General features: G+C 55.3%; 1 protein-coding gene across 1 annotated transcript in view; it reads left to right on the top strand.

Annotated features, from left to right (window-relative positions):
- Window positions 1–2,046: 2,046 nt before the first annotated feature.
- Window positions 2,047–20,137, top strand: part of GRM4 (glutamate metabotropic receptor 4) — a gene marked incomplete at both ends in the record, with an annotated part of 33,635 nt that continues 15,544 nt past the window's right edge. Inside the window, 3 exons of the mRNA XM_079546383.1 lie at window positions 2,047–2,565; window positions 9,469–9,685; window positions 19,792–19,927. Of these exons, the coding sequence (XP_079402509.1) occupies window positions 2,047–2,565; window positions 9,469–9,685; window positions 19,792–19,927 (872 nt within the window). The remainder of the gene's footprint in view (window positions 2,566–9,468; window positions 9,686–19,791; window positions 19,928–20,137) is intronic.

Raw genomic sequence — 20,137 nt, 5'->3', positions numbered from 1 at the left:
GAGGAGCAGCTTCTGCTCCGAGTGGGGCTGCGTGGAGCTCCGACAGCAGAACTGCAGCCCCTGGGGCGAGGGCACAAGAAGAGACCCAATTGCATCTCCTGGGTGCAGGGGGTGCTTCCCTTTGCCCCGCTCCCTGCACAGGATGGTGCTTGCAAAGCCCCAGAGTAGATGGGACTGCCCCTGTGGAGTTATGGTCCTTCCCCTACCCCCATCCCGATGGAATGCGCTCACAGGAATGGGACTGTCCTGCTGGGAGGTGGCATTGAAGCTGGGGCAGCTTTCGTGCTGCAGCACTCCCCAGCTGCTGCTTTGGGAAGCACAGAGCTCAGCACTGGGTAATTCTGGTTGTCTTAAAAGCCCCAGCTGTCAGAAACGCTTTGGAGATGGGCCTTCAAGTGGCTCCGATGGGCAGGGATGTGCATAATTCATGGGGGTGAGTTGAGGCAAGGGCCCTCCCAGCCGGTGAGGCTGCGGAGCTCTGAATCTCCTCCATGGGTGTAAAGGGACTCAGCTCCATCATCACCCCCATGGGGCTGCGGTGGGTCCAGCCCAGCAGGTGCTGGGTGCTGAGCTCTGTACCAGAGCTGAGATTAATTGAAGCTGTTCCTTGGGCTGTTCCAGCCCGTCCTACTTGGGGAATGCATCTGTCTGCTGTGCTCTCTGCTTTTTGGTGCCTTGCATTAATCATGCACTGCCCTTGCAGCATCGGTCAGCAGCTGCTCCAAGGGAGCACCCATCCCAAAGGGGAAACAGAGGCAGGGGTCTGTTGTGGGGCAGGGACGCCTCCAGGGACAGAAGGCTGCAGGTGTGGGTGTGAGCACAGCCTGACACACAGCCCTGTCTCAATGAAGGATGCCAAGCAAGCCCTGGGCAGGCTCTGACCCACTGCTCCTCCCCTGTGGACACCCAGCTCAGGGGCCTGAGCACATTTGTAACCAGCTGCTCTCAGCTGCTTTTAATTTGAGCCAAGCATCGGCTCACCTCCCTGGGGCAGGCAGGAAGCCAAACCTTCCTTGCAGCTCGGGCGAACCCTCAGTGCTGTCAATATTTGCTGCTGAAAGCTGTCAATAACTGCTGCTTGCAAGAAAGCAGCAGCCGATGCGGAGCTCAGCAGCCTGAATGAAGAGCAGCAATGCTTAGGGGGGCATTTCGGATACATAATTCCTGGTTTCTTCAGTGCACAGCCAGATCAGCTTTTGCTTAAACCCTAAATCAGCTCTGAGACTTCTTGGTTTGCAGCATAGTGCTTGAGGTGTGCAGTGGTGATGGTAGGTGGTGGGGAAGTTGTTGGGCTCCCCTGTCTCCGGGATTGAGCTGCTGGGCACCTCCATCGCTTGGCCTCATTGTGCAGGGATGAAGGCAAGCTGCTAATGGCAGCAGCCTGCATGTGGCAGGGCTGTGGATGGGGACTCTAGCAGTCTGTGAATCAGGTAGAAGGCATGCTCTAGGACAGGAGGAGTCAGAGCTGTGGGTGCATTTGGCTTTGCCTCTCTCTGAGCACTGTGCTGAGACTTGAGCCAACCCACCAGCTCTTCCTGAGAGGCTTTGGGATGGGTTGGGATGGGATGGGATGGGATGGGATGGGATGGGGTGGAGTGGGGTGGGGTGGGATGGGGTGGGGTGGACCCTGCTGCCTCCCTGCAGCCCACCCAGTCTCCCACCTGGCTCCACTCCAGGAACCATGCGAGCCTCTCTGCCCGGATGAAAAAAGTCCCATATCCCAAATTGTTTCCTCGGATTCTCTGATGAAAGGTTGAAACAGCCAAATCCCTCTCCATGCTCCTGTTTAATTTTCTTTCTCTCTCACTTCTCCCTCCCAAGGGCTCTGCAGGAAGGACCCGAAACTCTGCTTGGGCTCACATCCCTGCCTCCTCTCCGCAGCGTAGCAATGCCAGCCCCAACACCCCATAGCAGCCCCACCACTCACTGCACGCGGGGGGCTGGCGTCACCCATGGGCACCACTGAAGGAGCCCCCGGAGCCATGCTGCCTGCCTGACCGCTGCCGGGTTTCGGGCCGCGCACTCTGCCCCAGCACGGCTTCGGCGATGAGCGGGGCTTCTTTTTGCATGGAGCGTCTCTCTTTCTGCCTCCTCCTGAGTGCCTGGAGCTGGGGTTGGGCGCCCGGGGGTGCCGCCAAGCCCAAGGGCCAGGGCTACCCGCACATGAACTCCATCCGCATCGACGGGGACATCACTCTCGGGGGGCTCTTCCCCGTGCACGGCCGGGGCGCTGAGGGCAAAGCCTGCGGAGAGCTGAAGAAGGAGAAGGGCATCCACCGCCTGGAGGCCATGCTCTTCGCCCTGGACCGCATCAACAACGACCCCGACCTGCTGCCCAACATCACCCTGGGTGCCCGCATCCTGGACACGTGCTCGCGGGACACGCACGCCCTGGAGCAGTCGCTGACCTTCGTGCAGGCCCTGATTGAGAAGGACAGCACCGAGGTGCGCTGCGTCAATGGTGGGCCCCCCATCATCACCAAACCTGAGCGGGTGGTCGGCGTCATCGGCGCCTCGGGCAGCTCTGTCTCCATCATGGTGGCCAACATCCTGCGGCTCTTCAAGGTACGGGTCCCAAAAATAGGGGCGAAAACAACTGTGTGGGGAAAGCGCCACGCTCGTTCACGCTTCCTTCTTCCTCCGTGGCTGGGGGCAGGCAGGAACTCTCATGAGCGTCTTTAAAACCATTTTCCTTCCTCCCCCGTGTCCCCAGGGATCCCCTCCTCCACTCCCTCGGTGGCAATGCTGCAGCAGCAGGGCTTTATCTCAGAGGGTGGGATGCTGGCGCTGCTGGCGTCGGCAGGGATGTGGGATGGAGATGGCTTTGCAGGGGATGTTGGCTGGGATGGGGAGGTTGGATGCAAGATGGGACCACAGGACATGGGGGGCTCCTTCTTGCCACTTCTATCCCTGATGAGTTGCTCAGAGCTTGGTTCTGGTGGATCTTCAGAGCCCTAAGGCAGACAGTGCTCGGGTTGGAAGGAGCTGTGTTTTCATGCACACCATCCCAACGTGGGTCACAGTGGTGGATGGTTCGATAAGAAGTTTTTGGATTATACACCCAAAATGTAAGGTCACACATTCGCCAAGTTGCCAAGTTGCCGGAGGTGCATTTGTTGCTGGGATGGAGGCAGCTATTGCAGGAGGGGATGCCTGGTGCTTCAGCCCAGGCACAACGTGGGGACAACGCTGCATTCTGCTGCTGGTCAGGGTGTGCAGGGGGAGCAGAGTGCTTGGGGCCATAGCATCATCTGAAGGCTGGCTCTCCCTCTGCTCCAACTGCAGGAAAACCAAGGACTTCATAATTACATCCCTCACGCTGTGCATCTATTTATCCACAGCAATGTCCTGGGGCTAGCACGAGTGTTTGAGCAAGAGCCCCTTTAGCAGCAAAAAGCAGAGAGCAATGCAAACAGGCTGCGCACCCTGCAGCGCTGCATGCCCCGAGCCATGCTCTGGGTGCTGCCTTCCCTTTGTGAGCCCCCAAAACCCTCCCTTCCCGCAGGGCTGGCTGCCTCCCCCTCCTCGTCCTCACGCTGTAGAGTGCTGAGCCCTCCTGGGAGGGCTGGAGGCTGTTAGCAGAGCCTGAAAAACAGATCACTGATGGAGTTTGATTTTTCTGGGTCCCTTTTAAAAACGTGTTAATGTTCCAGGCGACGAGCGAGAGGGCTATTCAATAATTAAAATAATATAAATTAGAGGGAGCGGGAGGAACTTAAAAGCTATTTGCCGAGACAAAAAAGATTGAGCTCTTGCTTCAGAGAGGGAGGCAGGGAGGAAGGATGCAGTGGAGTGACAGGCAGAGTAGTGAAGGGAGCTGCATTGGGTTTGGGTTATTTTTCCCCTTTCTCCCCCAATTTGGTTGCTTGGGTGAAGCAGCTGTGACCACGCACTCGGGATGCAGCTCAGCCCCGCTGCACCCACACGGCAGTGGTGCTGGTGGCCCAGCAGGGACGTGTCACCAACCCCAGTGTCCCCATTGCAGCCCCCATCTGCCCGCCAGGCACTGGGGATGGGGACATTGCTCCCACAGGGCTCTGGGTCCATCCATGCCCTGTGCTGCCTGCTCACCGTCGCTCTTTGTTATTCAAATAGTGGGTTTATGGCACAGACATGCTTAAAATGAAAATAAGGCAACTTCCATTTCACGCTGCTGCTGACCTTTAAGCACAGGCAGCTCCGCTCTGAGGTTCAGCAAAGCGTTTGCCTCCCCAGGCACTGCTGTGCTCACGTTGCCTTTTGCTGTTCCCTTGAGAGGTGATGCTCTGCTGCTGGGTTGAAGCCATAGGTTTGGCCTTGGGACTGTGCACCCAAACATTGCTAGAGCAGAAGCCCTTGGTGCAAAGTGCCAGGACACCGCTTGTGCCGAATGGAGCCAAGATAGAGGCATGGTGATGAGCCCCTGGGGGCAGGGTGAGGCTGGGTGCGTTGTGGCTGTGGTCCCTCCATGCCACCCTAACCCCATCCCCTGCACCTGGGTCTGCTCCATCCCTGTCCCTTCCCTGCCAGCCTAAACTTGTTGGCAGTGAGGGCTGGCGCAACCCTGGCAGGGATTTTGCCGCTTCCATGCTACATAAATAAATAACATGTCCTTTGTTAGATGCCACTGCCTAATTAAAGCTGTACATCAGTGGAACAACTTGCAGATGCGGCATCCTCTGTCCAAGCTGGTTTCATCACTCCTCGTGGCTCTGCATGCAGAAAATCCTCCCCCCAAATCCCTGTTCTCGCCTCCTTGCGATAGCATCTCTCTGTCGTCACCACCAGAGCTTTCTGGCACGCTCCAGCTCCTTCCCACCCCTGTCTGCTGCCTCTCCAGCCTCAGCTCTACCCATTTTCTCCCGAAGAACCACAGCGATGTGAAAAGAAACCAAATCCCTCCCCTGCAAATGGGACTCCCAAAGGCTGTGGCAGGAGCTGGGCTGTGCCTTGCAACCCAGTGCTGACCCAGCTGATCTGTGGCGAGCACTTACCCAGGGCAAGGATCTTCCCTGGCGAGTGAGAGCACCGAGTGCTTTGAGGCACTCCTTTCCTGTGTTGCAGTGAGTCGTGGAGCTCTTTTTAGCACAGGGGTGTTGCACAGCATGAATAATTCACCCAAGGGAGGATGGCGGCCCGTTTTGCAGGAGCTGTGTGTGCTCGTGTGTGTGTGTGTGTGTGTGTGTGTGTGCACTGACTTCGCTGCCTGGGAATGTAGGGCAGGTGCAGACCTTGTGGGGTGAGCGCTGGGATGTGGGGGTTGGAGGAGCATTGCATTCTGCACCATGCACTGATATTTAGTGGGTAAATAACCTTCATGAAGACTGGAAGGTGGAAACGGGCCGGGGGACGCTCTGATTAATCACCGCTCTGCTCCTGCTGCTTCATTTCGCCTGGTTTGTTACGGCAAATTGCAGCCCCTGGGGCTGCCCCAACCCTGGATGAGGAGGAGGAGGAGAGCGAAGGGCCGGTGTGGAGCTCAATGAGGGACGGCAGCCACTCCCTGCTTTGATCTCCACTGTGCCGGGAGCTGCTTTTTTGGGGGGAAAGAGGAGCAATCTGGTTTATGTGCTCAGTTTGCTGGGCTGTGGGAAAGGAGTGTGCAGGATGGGAGCTCATCTCTCCCTTCCCTGAGCTGCATCCCCTCAAGTGCAGCTGTGTCATCCCGGAGCAGCCGGTGGCGTTGGTCTGGGAAGCAGAGGAGTTGATGATCAGCTCCATGGTGGGGTGGTTTTTGGATATCTGCCCCCTGTTTCCAGCTGGGGAAGCAATAGGGTTGAGGTCTGAGCAGGCCCTGCAGCCCCCCCAGCCCCTGTGGTGCTTTACGCTCTCTCTAATTAAAAGCTGCCGTCCAAATGGCTCAATGATGGAAATTCTAATTAAATCAATTCCATCTTGTCGGTGAACCAGAGGTTTGCATAAGATATGCATGAAATTAATAATTATGGTTAGGGAATTAGCTGCTCGTGACCCCCTCTCTGGCTCTGGGGGGGATGGGGGGGGGCTGCTGTGCTGAGTGTGGCTGTGTGCCCTGTGCGTCTCCTCTGGGGCCATGCTGAAGTTGTCACCTTTGTTGAATTCTTTCCAATCTGGAACAAATTTTGTTCCTCCACCCTTCGACAAGATGCTGTGTAAGCTTGTGAGCTGGTGGTAATGGGAAGGGTGTGAAAATTCAGTGCTTTTGTGGTAGAGGCATCAGGAGAGCGTTTGAGGTTGACCACAATGGCCCACTGCCATCTGCACTCCTCAGCCCAGCTGCTGCCTGCTTCCCTGCCATGCTCTTGTGCCCTGGGGATGCTTCTGGAGGCTGAGGGCATTTCTAAACAGTGCTTACTGTGTATTTTTGTCCAAAGTAAAGGGGGAAGGAGTTTTGTTCCTCCTGTCCCAGGGTAACTGCTTGCTCTGCGTGGGATAAAGGAGCCCTGGGATGCAGGAGATCTGATCCCACTCATTTCCCCACCACACTGCTGGGCACGACCCGGGTGAGGAGCTGGGACCCACACAGTGCCTCTGTGACTTCGTTCATTGTGCTGTGCCCGAACCTGCAGCCAAGATGCATCTCCAGCTCCCCCCCACCTGCAGCCGCCTTCTTTCTAAGAACCTCAAATTCCCTGCCTGCGTTTTGCTTTCATGGACCTGAAAGAACTTTTGTCTTTTATCTAAGAAAATAGCTGATGCCAGGAGTTGGGCTATTGTAAACCAGGAGATCAAAAAGGCAGAGGGGGAAAAAGGCAGAGGAAATCTATCAAATGGTCATTTGGGAACTGGTCTTTTATTTTCACTTCCATCCAGGGTAGTATAGTAAGAGAGAAAAGCTCTTTCAATTTGTTTATTAGAATCCAGCATCTTGCTACAGTCTGTGCATCAGTGGGTGTGTTCTAGGTATGTTTCTGAGCAGGGGTTGGACCAGGGATTAATCCCACACATGTTCTCCATGCAGAGCCCAGCATCTCTTCCACAGCCCTTGGTGGTTTGCATGGGATGGAGCTTGCTGGGGGCACGGCTGGGAGATCCCTATCTCTGTCCCCATTCCCATCTCCATATCATTCCATCCCCATTTCCAAACTCAACCCTACCCCATCTTCATTCCACTCCATCTTCATCCCATTCCCATCCCAACCCCACTGCATCCCCATCCCCATCCTCATCCCCATCCCATCTTCAACGCCATCTCCAACTCCATCCTATCCCATCCCCAACCCCATCCCCCACCCCATCTTCATCCCACTCCATCCCCATCCCATCCCCATCCTCATCCCCACCCAACTTCAACCCCATCCCATCCTCATCCTCATCCCCACCCAACTTCAACCCCACCCCCTTCCCCATCTCCAACCCTATCCCCATCCCCTGCTGAGGACCTGTGGTTTTATTTAAACCATTTTATAGAGAAAATCTCCCCCTGCAACCACACAGGGAGAAGGCATGGAGGGATGCAGCCATGCAGCCCAGCTCCCTTCCCAGACAAGTGATTGCTGGGCGCACACCTCGCCAGCTGAGCAGAATGTTAATCACACCTCGTGCACCAGCACTTGGTCACAGCTCCCCACCGAGCAGATCGCAGCCCCTCAGAAAGGAGCACAAAGCAGATTGTCACTGAGAATAACCCCATTTGTGTCCTGATAAAGGTTCCTTCCTCTCCTTCTCCTGCTCATTCTCCCTCTCTCCCTTTTTTCATCTCCAGCACTGCAGGTAGGTAGAGGGGTGCTGCTTCTTTCCAGGGACCGTTTAGCATTCAGGTGGAGTCGTGGATTTATAACATCGGGATCGCATTTAATAGAGAGTGAGAGCCTGGAGTAGAAGAGGAGAAAATAATAGAGAAGCAAAGAGAAAACTGTGGTGCAGGCCAGGGGCATGAGTGGAGGAAAGATGAGGGGAGCTGGGCAGCTCTGTGGCTTTGGGGTGAGCCAGGGTGGGTCCTGCTCCACCTATTGGGGCAGGGTTATGCTGGTACCTAGCCATGGGGTTATGGAGCACCATCGTTAGAAGGCAGGTACCAAGATCATGCTCCCAGCAAGGTGGATTGGTCTTATAACATGCAGGAGGGTGCCTGCATGCCCTAAACCTCTCCCCATCCCGTCCACTCTGAGCTCTCCTCTGCTGCTGCAGACTGGCTCATTGCTTAATGAAGGAGTGGTGGTTGGTGAGCAAATGCAGCCTGGAAGCATCCAGCAGCACCCAGGCGCCTGCTGAGCCTGAGGGGTCCATGGGGTTCCCTGCAGCTCTCCACGGCTGACAGTGTTTGTTTTCCTGCAAGCTGCAATTGCTGAACTGTTCCTAAATTGAGACGAAGGGTGGAGGGGAAAAGTTCTTCAGAAGCTGCAGATGGCTGCTCTGCATCCAATTGCCCCTGCATCGTGGGAACAGTTTGGGATCAGCGATGCTTGGGGTTCTTCCACTTGCAAAGCACAGTCCGTGGGCATGCAGGAGGGCAGTGGTGGCCCCAGGCAGGGCTGTCACCGCCCCTGCAGTGCTGTGACACGGTCAGGCTGCAGCTGGCTGAGCTCCAGCCCCTGCCGTTGTATTGCTGCAGAATTCCAAACCACGTCCTGCTTTTCAGCAGGGCTTGGCTTGCTGAGAGATGCTGAGCTGCCTCCGGAGGGGAGTGTGCTACCTACAAGGTTATGGGATGCCGGGCCAATGGACGGAGCTGGAGCTGGTTCTGCTACGTTTTCTGTAGGGAACTGAGGCTGGTGGGAAGGACCTGGGCTTGATAATTTAATAAGCCTTTTCCATCTCTAAGATAAATTAACATCTGTGGTGTGTTTTGGAGATGTAAAGTGCTGCATAAGTGCTAAGTATCGCATGATCCTCCAGTGCTAAATCACTCTAATGTGCTGTGTGAGGTGCAGGAGCTCTGATTAATTTAAAAGTCTTGTTTATGGGTTGGTTGGACAGAGGCTGTCAGGGCTGCTCACGTTGGTTCCTCATGGGGCAGGAAGCCAGAGGGAGTTCATAGTGTGGTGTCCAGGGCAGGAGCAAGGCTTCCTCTTTGTCTCTTCCATGTGGGCCCAAATGAAGCGTGGGAATGCCTTCTGAAATCTCTGTTGGGCATCTCTTTGTGTGATCCCTCAGCCTCCTCAGCCTTCTCCATGTGGCACAGCTGGGATTTGGCCCTTGTTGTGGTGCTGGTCCCATTCCTGTGGATGCCCCTGTGCCAGCTGTTGGGATGCAGAGAGGGTGCACGTCCCAATGTCCGTGGGGTCTATCTCACAACTCCTGCACCCAACTGTGGATGGATCTCGGTGTGGCACCAAAGCTTTTGGCTTACCACCAATACCTGGTGGAATTGGTCACCCCCCACCCTGCGATTTCCCCTCTGTGAGTTGCTGGTTCTGGGTGTCGTGGAACACTCTCTGTCCATCTGGAGTCCCACCTGACCTTGATGTCCACCCCCTGTCCCCTACAGCTTTGGGAACGTGGATAAGGCGAGGGCCTGAGTTTTGCCTCTTTCTCCTGATGCTTTTTTCTTTCCCAACTCCATCCCAGATCCCCCAGATCAGCTACGCCTCCACTGCGCCAGACCTGAGCGACAACAGCCGCTACGACTTCTTCTCCCGCGTCGTCCCATCCGACACCTACCAGGCGCAAGCCATGGTGGACATTGTCAAAGCCCTCAAGTGGAACTACGTCTCCACCCTGGCCTCCGAGGGCAGCTATGGGGAAAGCGGTGTGGAAGCCTTCATCCAGAAATCCAGGGAGGATGGTGAGCAGCTTTCTCCTGGGATGGGGACTTGGAGCAGGAAAGGCAATTGGAGAATTTGCAGCTTGTTTGGGAGAGGGAGGGATGTGTCTGGCTGGGCAGCCTGATCCGAAGTGTGGTTGCGGTGCATGAGCAGAGATGGATGTCAGTTCAGGGGATGAGCTGGGGGCTTTGGGGCTGCTATGGTTGCTGAGCTGTAAGGACATCATGGGGGCAATGTCTTCATCCAGCCGTGTCCTGGCTGTGCGTCCCAGGGCGATGTGCTGCCAGCTCCCCAGTGCCGGCGGTACGGATGGGAGCAGCCGTCTGTCTGCAGGGCAGGGTGGCTGCTGCCAGCTCCTTTCAGAAAGCATCCTGAAATCCCATTCCCTGCACATGAGGAGACCTCAAATCTGCTGGGTCGATCGCTGCCAAGTAAGTGCAAACCGATCCAACCCCCTCCCTCTGCACAGAGCTGGGCAGCTTCCAGAAGAAAAGACTTTTACAAATATTCTCAGGTTTTAACAGAAAATAAAGTTGGCACTGGCGCACACTTCACCCAATTTTAGTGGAATTATCCTTGAGGGCAGGTGCTTTAACTTGTCTATAGGCTTTGGACAGGCAGAAAGTCTGCGCTCAGCAAAACTCTTTGCAAGGATTTGTCAGGAGCCAGAAAGCGTTTTGCTGACGGGAGCACCGGGGTGCTTAGGAGGGATTAACAGCCTCGGGAGTGCTGGAAAAGCTCGTGGGTATCGAATGGATGCTGAGCACCCGCTGGGGACTGGCTGAGAGGGGCAGGGACCCCCAGGCATTGCTGCTGTGGGTATTATCACAGTGAGCATCAGCGCGGGGAATGGCTCCGTGCGCCTCCTTGAGCCATCCTGAGAAACCACACAGGGAGCACTGGGGCCAATCCTCACCCCCAGTCACTTCACCTCTGCAGCACTGCACGCACAGGGTGAGCTGGGAGCTGAGGAGTGTTTTCTGAGGCAGTTAAAACCCTGCAGAGAGCAGGCTGCTGCCTATTACTGGCTTAACTGTGTTTGAATGGCACATTAAGTTCTGGCAAAATCGGTGGGACACCAGCCTATCTGGAGCTAGTCAAACTGTGTTATGGCCTTATAAATGGATAAAGGGAATAAAAACTTCTAGGTGACGAGCTCCTAATCAAAGCCCTATAAATAGGAACAGCGTTAATTCTGTCTCTCGCGCGCGCCGTGGTGCTGGGAACCGGCTGTGCTTTTAATATGCAGAGAAGCCCATCTGGGGATTCAACCTGGAAACTGCTCTTCAGGATTTCGACTTGAAAAGCAGAATATTTCCATGGTTCTCTGGTCCTGCAGGAGGAGTGTGTGAGGGTGTTTCAGAGCTGGTGGATGCGGTGACCTGAGGCTGTGTGTGTGGCTGCGCACACCCTGTATTGGGGATGTGGTGGAGCGGTGCTGGGGTGCTCAGTGTGCTGTGTGTGCAGAAACCAAGCATGAGTGCAGGCTGCTGCAGGGGCTGCATGGGGCTGGGGGCATGAAGGTTGGGCATACGTGGTACCCAGGGGCTGCAGAAGTGGGGAACAGGGAGAATGATGCTTGTGATGCTGCAAGAGGTGTGCGGGTAGGGGGGGGGGGGAAGGGGTACCCAGGGGCTGCAGAGCTGGGGGATGTGGGAGAATGATGCTTGTGATGGAGGGGGATGATGCTCAGCAGTGAGACAAGGGCTGTGTCTGTGGCTCTGTTAACAGCTTAGCTGTTGGCTCTACTGGGGCTTGTAAGTGCTAACTGCAGCCCCATCTGCCTAGGGATGATGGGAATAAAGCAAAAGCTACTATTCTGAGGATGAGGGGTATATTGCATGACATTAAGTGTGGTTTGCCACCCAAAATGGAGAGTTTCCTGGCTTGCATTGGGCTGGCAGGTTCTGCTGAGGTGCCCATGTCCTGTGGCAGGGGAAGGGCTGATGAGTGGTGGGTGACGTGGAGAGGTGGCATAGCATTGCACGGCCCGACGATGCTCTGCCAGCTCAGCAGCCCTCTGTGGGTCTGGGTGTGGGGTGGACGGAGCCAGGGGGACTGGGCACTATTCAGAGCCTCCATGACACACCAGTAAGGAGTGGTGTTGGGAGTGATGGTCTCACTGCAGCCCTCCTGGTTGGAGATACCTGTGGCTGATGCACACTGCTATAACCAGATGGTTAATGATATGATGGCGTAATTGCAGTATAAACGAGTGTACAAGGAGCCGAAATGCACGCGTATTAATCCGGGGCTGAGGCAGTCCTGTAATTTGTGTATCCACATAACCCAACGATTATGTGCATTAGTGATAATTTAGTTATCAAAAAGCATAATTCCACTGTAATTGCGGTAGAACGGCGGCATAAGTGCAGCCCGTGCCTTATCAGCAGCAGCGCCGCTCCCCTGCTCGCTTCTTTACCAGCGCCGCCGTACATCAAACCCAGCAGCGCCGCGCAGCCGCTGCCACTCTGCTGCCAGCATGGGGTCTGGGCGGCTTCGCCAGCATCTCCCAGTGGGGCGTCCTCAGCGTTTCCTCACTCCTGCTGGAATGAGAACATGCTTTTTCTTTTCTTTCTTTCTTTCTTTCTTTCTTTCTTTTTTTTTTTTGTCTTTTCCCCTTCCCACTTCCTCTTCCCTTTCCTTTTCCCTTTTCCTTTTCCCCGTGCCCCGTTCTCCGTTCCCCCTTCCCCCATCTCTTTTCTCCTTCCCCTTCCCCTTTCCTTTTCCCCTTTCCCCTTTTCCATTTCTCTTTCCCCTTTCCTTTTTCTTTTTTTCTCTTTCCCCTTTTCTTTTTCCTCTTTTCTTTCCCTTCCCCTCTCCTTCCCCCTTCCCCTCCCCCTCCCCCTCTCCATCCCGCACTCCCTTCTCCTCTCCTTTTCCCTCTCCCTTGCCCCTTTCCCTTCTCCTTCTCCTTCTTCCCATTCCCCTCCACTTTTCCATTTCTCTTTCTTTTTCCCTTTTCCTTTTTCCTTTTCTCTTTCCTTTCCCCTTTCCCCTTTTCCTTTTCCCTCTTCTCTTCTCCTTTCTCCTTCCCTCCCCCTACTCTTCTCCCCTTCCCCCTTCCTCTCCCCCTTTCCTTTTCTCTTTTCCCTTCTCCATTTCTCTTTCACTCTCCCTTTTGTCCCTTTCACTTTTCCTTTCTCTTTTCCCTTTTTCCTTTTTCTTCTTCTCCGTCCCCTTCCCCTTCCTCTTCACTTTTCCCTTCCCCTTCCTCTTCACTTTATTAATTTGCAAACTCCTCCAGCCTCGTGCTCTCTGTTGCCCACTGCAATGTTTGAAGAAGAGCCAGGTTGTGCCTCTGTGTCCCCTATAAATTCAGATGGCTCTGCTGTCACCAAATGCCGTTACACCAGCACTGGGAGCGGGCGAAGGATCCTTCCTCTCCTTTTACAGCCTGTTCTTCTATGTCTGGCTCTCATTTGCACTCCTCCAGCACCATAAAGCAGCCGACAATTTATTTCTGCTTTAAGGTGTCTGCAGACTGGCAGGGTGATGTAGCAGGGCTGCTGCAGGGCTGAGGATCCGGCCCTGGCCGCCGTTTGTCACGCAGCAGGACTGCGGGGTGCAACGCCTGGGGACGCAGCAGTGCCTCCCCACAGCCCCCGTCGCCCCCCTCTGCGTGCTCCTCCAGAACGCCGCCGCGCTTCATTTCTCATGCCAAGCCTGAGCATTCCGAGTCGGTTTTTATTTCCATCAGGCAATAATGCTCATTGCTGTAGTTAGCAGTTAGCATTCAAGCTGTTTGCTTTCTGATGCATTAGCAACTTGACCTTCAGTTTCGATTGCGAGCGAATCCTCGTGCTAAACCCGCCGCGGCGCCGCGGTCACGGCACAAACCAACCCCTCACCAGTGGGTTGGGAAGGAAGGAATTCACCCCAGGGCAACGTGTGCTGCTGAGTGACCCACAGAGAACCGCCCTGCAGCTGCGGGCTGCAGCCTGACCCTGCAGAGCCATTAGGTTTTATATACTGCAATTACTCCTTGGCCCCCGGAGGCTGCACCGATGGCTGGACGGCCGTCATTCATCAGCGTGGAGGTTTTTCAGGTGCTGGTGTTGCAAAGGCTGTGTTTCATTCAGGCACTTTTCGGCATTTGAAACGCATTCTCTTATTCCACCAGAGCGCCCTGCAAAGACAGTGGGTGTTACGAGTGTTTGCATCGAGGTTGGCCCCAAGGCCAGCAGTGGGCTGTCCCAACCCACGGTGTCACTTCGAGGGGATGGAGCTGCCTGCCGTCCCCGGGCTCTGTGTGCTGACACCTCCAGTGTCGCTCGAGATCTTGGAGATGAAGGATGAGATTTATGCTTATGTAATGGGACTGGTTGGTGCACAGTGTGTTGTGCCACGCGTCATAATGTGCCGCGCTCTGCTTTGTGAAGAGGGCAATATTTCTAGGCAAATGCAAGGCTCCTCAGTCGCGTGCCTGGATCAATTTCACACTGTCATTTCCCCCCTCTCTTGTTTTATCCTTCGCTGAGTTTCCTATATTTTTAGTTAAGAGCCTGATACATATTTGTGATGCGTTTGTTCATTACCATGTGACATCCATGGCTGTCATTCTGCTCTGCGCTGGGCTCATTACTTTTGGCTGATGCATCAGAATGTCACCCCCAAAAGGGGCTCTGACACTCACAGCTGAGCAGGGAGTTTGGGCAACGCCAAACGTGGGCTGCTCCCAAATCTTAGGGTGCAAGCAGACACTGGGTACCACTGGCAATGGGTTTGGTGCACAAGGCTCACCATGGGTATCTGCTGACTCTGGGCAGCTCCCTGTGCTGTGCCCTGTGGGTGGGATGCCCGTGCATCTCTGATCATCTTCTACCCAGGGACCAAAATCCGGGCTGTACCCATCCAGCAGCACAGCCCATTGGATGCCTGTGGGCAGAGCCCTGCTCACGGTCGGGTCCCAGCATCCTCCTGCTGCAGACACAAAGGGGTGGGATGGGGACAGGGAGCTCCACAGGCCCTGGGAGCACACTTGTGACACCAAGGCTCTAGTGCCATCGCTGCTCTGTGTTTCCAAATTCTTGCAGGCTCTTGCAGTATTTCCTGGTCGTTTTTTCCCTATTCCCTCCTCTTCTTTCTCTTTTCTTTCTATTCAAGCCAGTGTTGTGTGTCACAGTGCAGACAGGAGACTGCTCTGAATGGCCTCCTGCCTCAGTTTCTCCACCTAAAGTAACCTTGCTGTCCTCAAGCTGTTTGCTGGTGGGTGCCAAAACCCCCCGATGTCCCCCAGCTCCCTTCAGACCCAGGGCTTGGGTAGTGTGTGTGCCTGCAATCTGCCTGTACATGAGGCTGACCTTGTCTCTTTGCTCTGTTCCTGGTTACACATCTGGCTGTAATTCCTTTGTGAGCTGGAAAGCAGGGGAAGGAGAGCGGCAGGACAAAGAGGAGCTGATAGCTGTGGTCGAGGTGGGCGCTGGCTGGGAGCTGGCTCTGGTCTTTGCAGGCAGCCCACATGGCTGTTAATATTTCTAGCACATACTGGCTCCTGTCCCATTCCCAGTGGGGTGACACGTGGTGGGACATTGTCCTCAATGTGGCCTCAGGGGGACCATGAGGGGAGGAGCAGAGCAGGGTGTGTGTTACAGGTGGTCCTTTTGTGGGGATGGTACCCATCAGTAACCCCAGGCTTTGAGGCTGTGCTCTGTCTTGCTGCCCAGAAGCACTGAACCCCACAGTGCCATCACTGTGCAGCATCCCTGGGTCCAGGCTGGTGCGAAGGGAAGAGTTGCTTTTTTCCCATTCTTTTCCCCGCTGCAAATTTATTAATTACTGATTTAGCCCCAGCAACGCGGGCGGTTGAAAAGCAAACACAAATTGCTCAGATCCATAACGTCTGATGAGATTTCAAAGCACTGAAGAGCGGCAGTTGAACGCATTCCAAGGCCAAGGCAGGCAGTGAGTGCCAGCAGCCTCCTGTGATGGAGGCTCGATGTGATGTAAAGCATTTGAGGGGTCTGGGATTCCACTGGTCTGGTGGGACTGGGCTGGGAGAGCTGCCTCTGCCCCCTGCTTTCCATCCCCAGGAGGAATGGGCAGAGATGCCTGTCTTGCAGTGACGTGCATTGAGATTTGCTGCACGTAGGGATGCATCAGGGCTGGTTTGGGGTGACAAAGTGGGACAGTGTCCCCAGCTCTGCCCATGACAAAGCTAGAGAAGGTGCTTTGGCAGTAGTGGGACTGGGAGCTGTGGGGTAACACAGTCCCCTCTGGGCGTTGCTCTTGATAAGGCTGTGCAGTAGTGAGTGATTAGAGCTGCTGCAGTGAGGAGTGGGGTGTCTCATCCTGCATGCCCAAAGCTGTCCTCACTGCCAGGAGCTTTGCCTCTATGAGAGAGTGAGCTGTGCCCCTAACAGCTCCTCCAACACATCAGCTCCTGGAGGCTTGGAAGTGATGTGAACAGCGAACACAAGGGCAGCTGCTGCAGCAACCGACTTGCCAATTAAACCTCTGGGCCTGGAGACCTCGTCTAATTGGCCTCCTTTAGGAAAGGGATGTGGGAAATGGCTGTGTGGGAGGTGGGTGCTCCCTGTTGGTCCACACCAAGAGATGGTGGCAGTGAGTGACCCGGTGGCAACTTGGGCTGCTGGGAGATGGAGCAGCCAGAGGTGCCCAGCTTTGGCCTCCTGCCCCAGCTTGGCTATGGGTTTGCAATTTCCCTGCACATCCCTGTGCCAAACAAGCACGGGGCTGCTGCTCCTCATGCCAAGCCATTTACAACATACCCCACAGCCATGCTGTGTGCGCTCCGATGCCCCCGCATTGCCCTGGGAGCGCTCCCAGCCCGGAGGGGTCCCCACACACCTCTGTTTGCAGCACAGCTGAGTCAGCCCCCGCATTTCTCCAACCCAATGCGTTTGCACAGTGCTTTGCAGCTCTGCAGGGAGCCCGAGCAAAGCGCTCCCTGATTGATGGTGTATGTTAGCGACAGCAAAAGCTTATTATCTACCTGCAATCAAGAGGGCACTTGAGCGCTGCGCTTCCTGGAGCAGCTGTGCTCCCACCGAGCCCTTAATGGTAGAGATTAAACCCTGACCTGTGTTTGACAACACGTGTTAACCCCACTGTAATGAGGAGAGTACCCGGGAGAGAGGCCAATGGATGCTGGGAGGTGACCCTGTGGGAAGGAGGACATGGCCACGTGCTGAGTGTTTTGCTGAGTATTTCCCCCTCTGATGCTGTGGGTCTGCACTGTCCCAGCTGGGAGCTGCAGCTCTGGGTGCAGGAGTGCTGGCCCAGCCCATGGCAACTGTGCAGCTGGACCCGTTCTGCATGTTGGAGGCTTCTTGCTGCAAATGCTCTGCACCCTTTGGTGCCGCACGTCAGCAATGACAGGATGCAGTATAGCAATTGAGCATCCTTACATTGGGTATCTCCCAACTGCTTGTGGGCGCTTCTCCAGTCTCCTGCTCCTCTTTGGCTCTCCCTCAAAACTGGGGGAGGAGAGGTGTTGCCAGAGCTCAGCTCCTGCCCCCTCCCCAGCCATAGGGCCCCACAGGCAGGGCGCAACACTGCGCTGCTGGAGGAGGGAGAGCAGCCACGGCATCGCCATCACCGCCTCCTCCCCTGCTCCTTTGCCATAAAGGAGTGTTTTGACTAAATGGATTTTTGCATGGAGACAGCAGGAGCATCGTGGCAAATCCCCTCCCTACAGCAGTGCGGGAGGGAGGGGGGTGTGTGTGTGTGCTATGAATAATGCAGGCACTAAAAGCTGGGGCTGCTGGAGCACTGAGATGCTCACTGCTCTGCCCTGCCCCAGCCTCCCCCACTGCCATTGGCCTCTTTTTCCAGACCATTAATTAAAGAGAAAAAAAATACGTAATTGGTGTTGCCAGCGTTTGCATAATGGGTGGAGGAGGACTCTGGGGCTTTCACCTGGGCCACTTCTGTGTTGCTATTTTGGAGTACAGAGAGCCCCAATTAGCTTTAATAAACTGGAAGCGGTTGCAGACACGGCTGTCTGTCCTTAGGGCAGTTTTCCAGCCTTGCTAGAGTTCCCTCCTTGCTTTTCCCACCTGCTGTCCTGGCTGCATCCCGCTCCCATGCCCTGCACTCTCCAGCCGCTGCAGTAATAAATTCCTCATTATGCCCTAATTGCCCGTATCCTTTTTTTGTTACCTTCCTCGTTAGTGTGATTTAACGGAGCTGCTGCGTAACTCAGCCACTTCTGAATTGCCATTGATTTCTTCTCCTTTCCTATTTATTTATGGGCCCATCTCTTGTGCCACCTCCTCATCCCGTGCATGCAAGCAGCAAGCCCTTGCTGGTGGCAACGTTTGTCCCCTTATTTTTCTGGGCATTGGTGTTGCTCAAAGCAGATAAATGAAGAATGAATGCATGGGAAGAACCTAACGCAGACCCCTCGCTGCTGCCCTAGGGAAATCCCAAAGCTGGATTTGCTGCAGCGCGCTGGGAAGGGGTTGGTGCTGCAGATGCTGAGTGCACACTTGGACCCTCGTGTCCCTGTGCTGCCCACCTGTGTGCAGGAGCATGCAGCGCTGTGCGAGCCTGGAGCAGGATGCCCTGCTGGGAGCATCGAAGCATCACAGTGCTGTGCTGGCCTCAGCACTGTCACACAAGTGTGTGCGCTCCCGCTTGACCGCACCGGGCTCTTGGAAGGCTCTGGTGTTTGCAAACTACTGCTTTGGTTGGAATTTCTCCTTCTATTGCTATGGAAACTGTAATTAAGCTGCACTGGCTCCATAGGCACAGCCACCATCCCCGGGCAGTGATGTGTCTGTCCCGCTGGCACTGCCGGCTGCTGCCCGCAGAGCTGTCCGGGAATCTGTTTATCCAACTCCCTCCTCTCCATCCATCTGGTTCCCCAGATGGGAAACAAGCAGCAAATTGGCCCAGTTTCTTCTTACTGGAGGGAAAAAAAAAAAAAAAAGAAACGTCTCAGAGGTTTGGGTGCATTGGGAATGCAGTGAGCAGAGCTCCAGGCCCAACGGGATCAGCCCCTCTCCACCAGTGGGATGCAAAGGACGTCATTTTGCTGGAGGGACTGAATCCTCCCATCCCAGTGGCTCCTGTCCTCCTCCTGCCCCTCCCCAGTGCTGTAATCTGGGGAATCTCAACCCTCTGCTAATTGCTCTGACCTTTGCTTGAGCAGGGATCTTCTAGTGGCAGGTGAATATCAGCTGTGTCATTTGCTATGCAAATCGACACCATCAATTACATCCTGAAGGTCCTGCAATCTTTAATTTTCTCTCTCATCTCTCTCCCTTTATTGGCATCTGTGGTAATGCTGGAGCAGGAGGGCCTTGGCTTTTTGGAGCTGGGAACCCAGCAGTTACATGCAGGGATGCGTCCAGCTGCCAGCTTCTCCTTGTCTCTTTTAATTTTAATTTTAATTAGCTGCTTCTGCACATGCCCCATGGCTGGCTGGGTGATTGGCTTAGGAGAATCTCCCCAGCCCAGAAGAAGGAACCTGAGGGTGTCTGGGTATGGAGTGAGGCTGCAGGGAACGGAATTTATGTGGTTGTGCTGCTAATCCAGAGCCAAAGGGCTCTGCCAGGGCTGTGTCCCATTAATGACTCTTCCTAAGTCCTGTATTTGACCACTGGATGAGCAGATCCCTTTGCAAAAAGCCAGCACTGGTGCTTGAAGTGATGGCTCTGCATGGGAACGGTGGCAGTTTCAAAATCCTGAGCCTCTGGATAGGGAGTTCATGCCCATTGGGGATGGGGTGTGATGTGGTGTGGATTGAAATGGTGGGTGGGAAGCAGGGGTGAGCTCCTGAGATGCTGGATGAGAGGAAAGGATGCACTGAAGGCTGCAGAGGAGAGGAAAGGTACTGGGGAGGCCTCGTGTGCGTGTCCCCCATGGTGGGGACTGTGCTCCCATGCTGATCCCCAGGCTTGGTGCAGCCACTGCGGGACAGCCTCCAAATGTGGGACCTCCCATGGGTTGGCTCTGGGTGGGTTTGGGGAACATCACCTTCTGTTGGCGCAGCTGGGTCAGCGCATGGGACCACGGGGGATGGCACAGGGAGGAGCCCCTGGCTGTGGTGCAGGTGGGCTGGGGAGTCCCACGTCTGTGCGTCGCAGGGCTGTGGGACGGGGCTGTAAACGTGGGGTGGGACTGGGAGGGTCTCACGGCCGGGCTGTCTGTGCTGCAGGCGGTGTGTGCGTGGCCCAATCCGTCAAGATCCCACGGGAGCCCAAGCCTGGAGAGTTCGACAAAATCATCCGCCGCCTCCTGGAGACTTCCCACGCACGGGCGGTCATCATCTTCGCTAACGAGGACGACATCAGGTGCAGAGGGGCTGGGAGGTGGGCGAGGATGTGCTGCAGGGTGGGACAGATATGTGTGCAACACGGAGGGGATGCACCTTGCAGCGTGGCACGGATCTGTCAGGGCTGACTTCCAGCCGGCCACCTGGCTGCTTTCTGCCATTGAACTGCAGCAACGCAGAGCTCAACAGAGAGAAATCTGCATTCCGCTGGCTCTGTAAAGCCTCAGCC

This window comes from Tetrao urogallus, assembly GCF_951394365.1.
Source record: "Tetrao urogallus genome assembly, chromosome: 24".
Classification (NCBI taxonomy): Eukaryota; Metazoa; Chordata; class Aves; order Galliformes; family Phasianidae; genus Tetrao; species Tetrao urogallus.
This window is presented reverse-complemented; position numbering and strand designations above follow the sequence as displayed.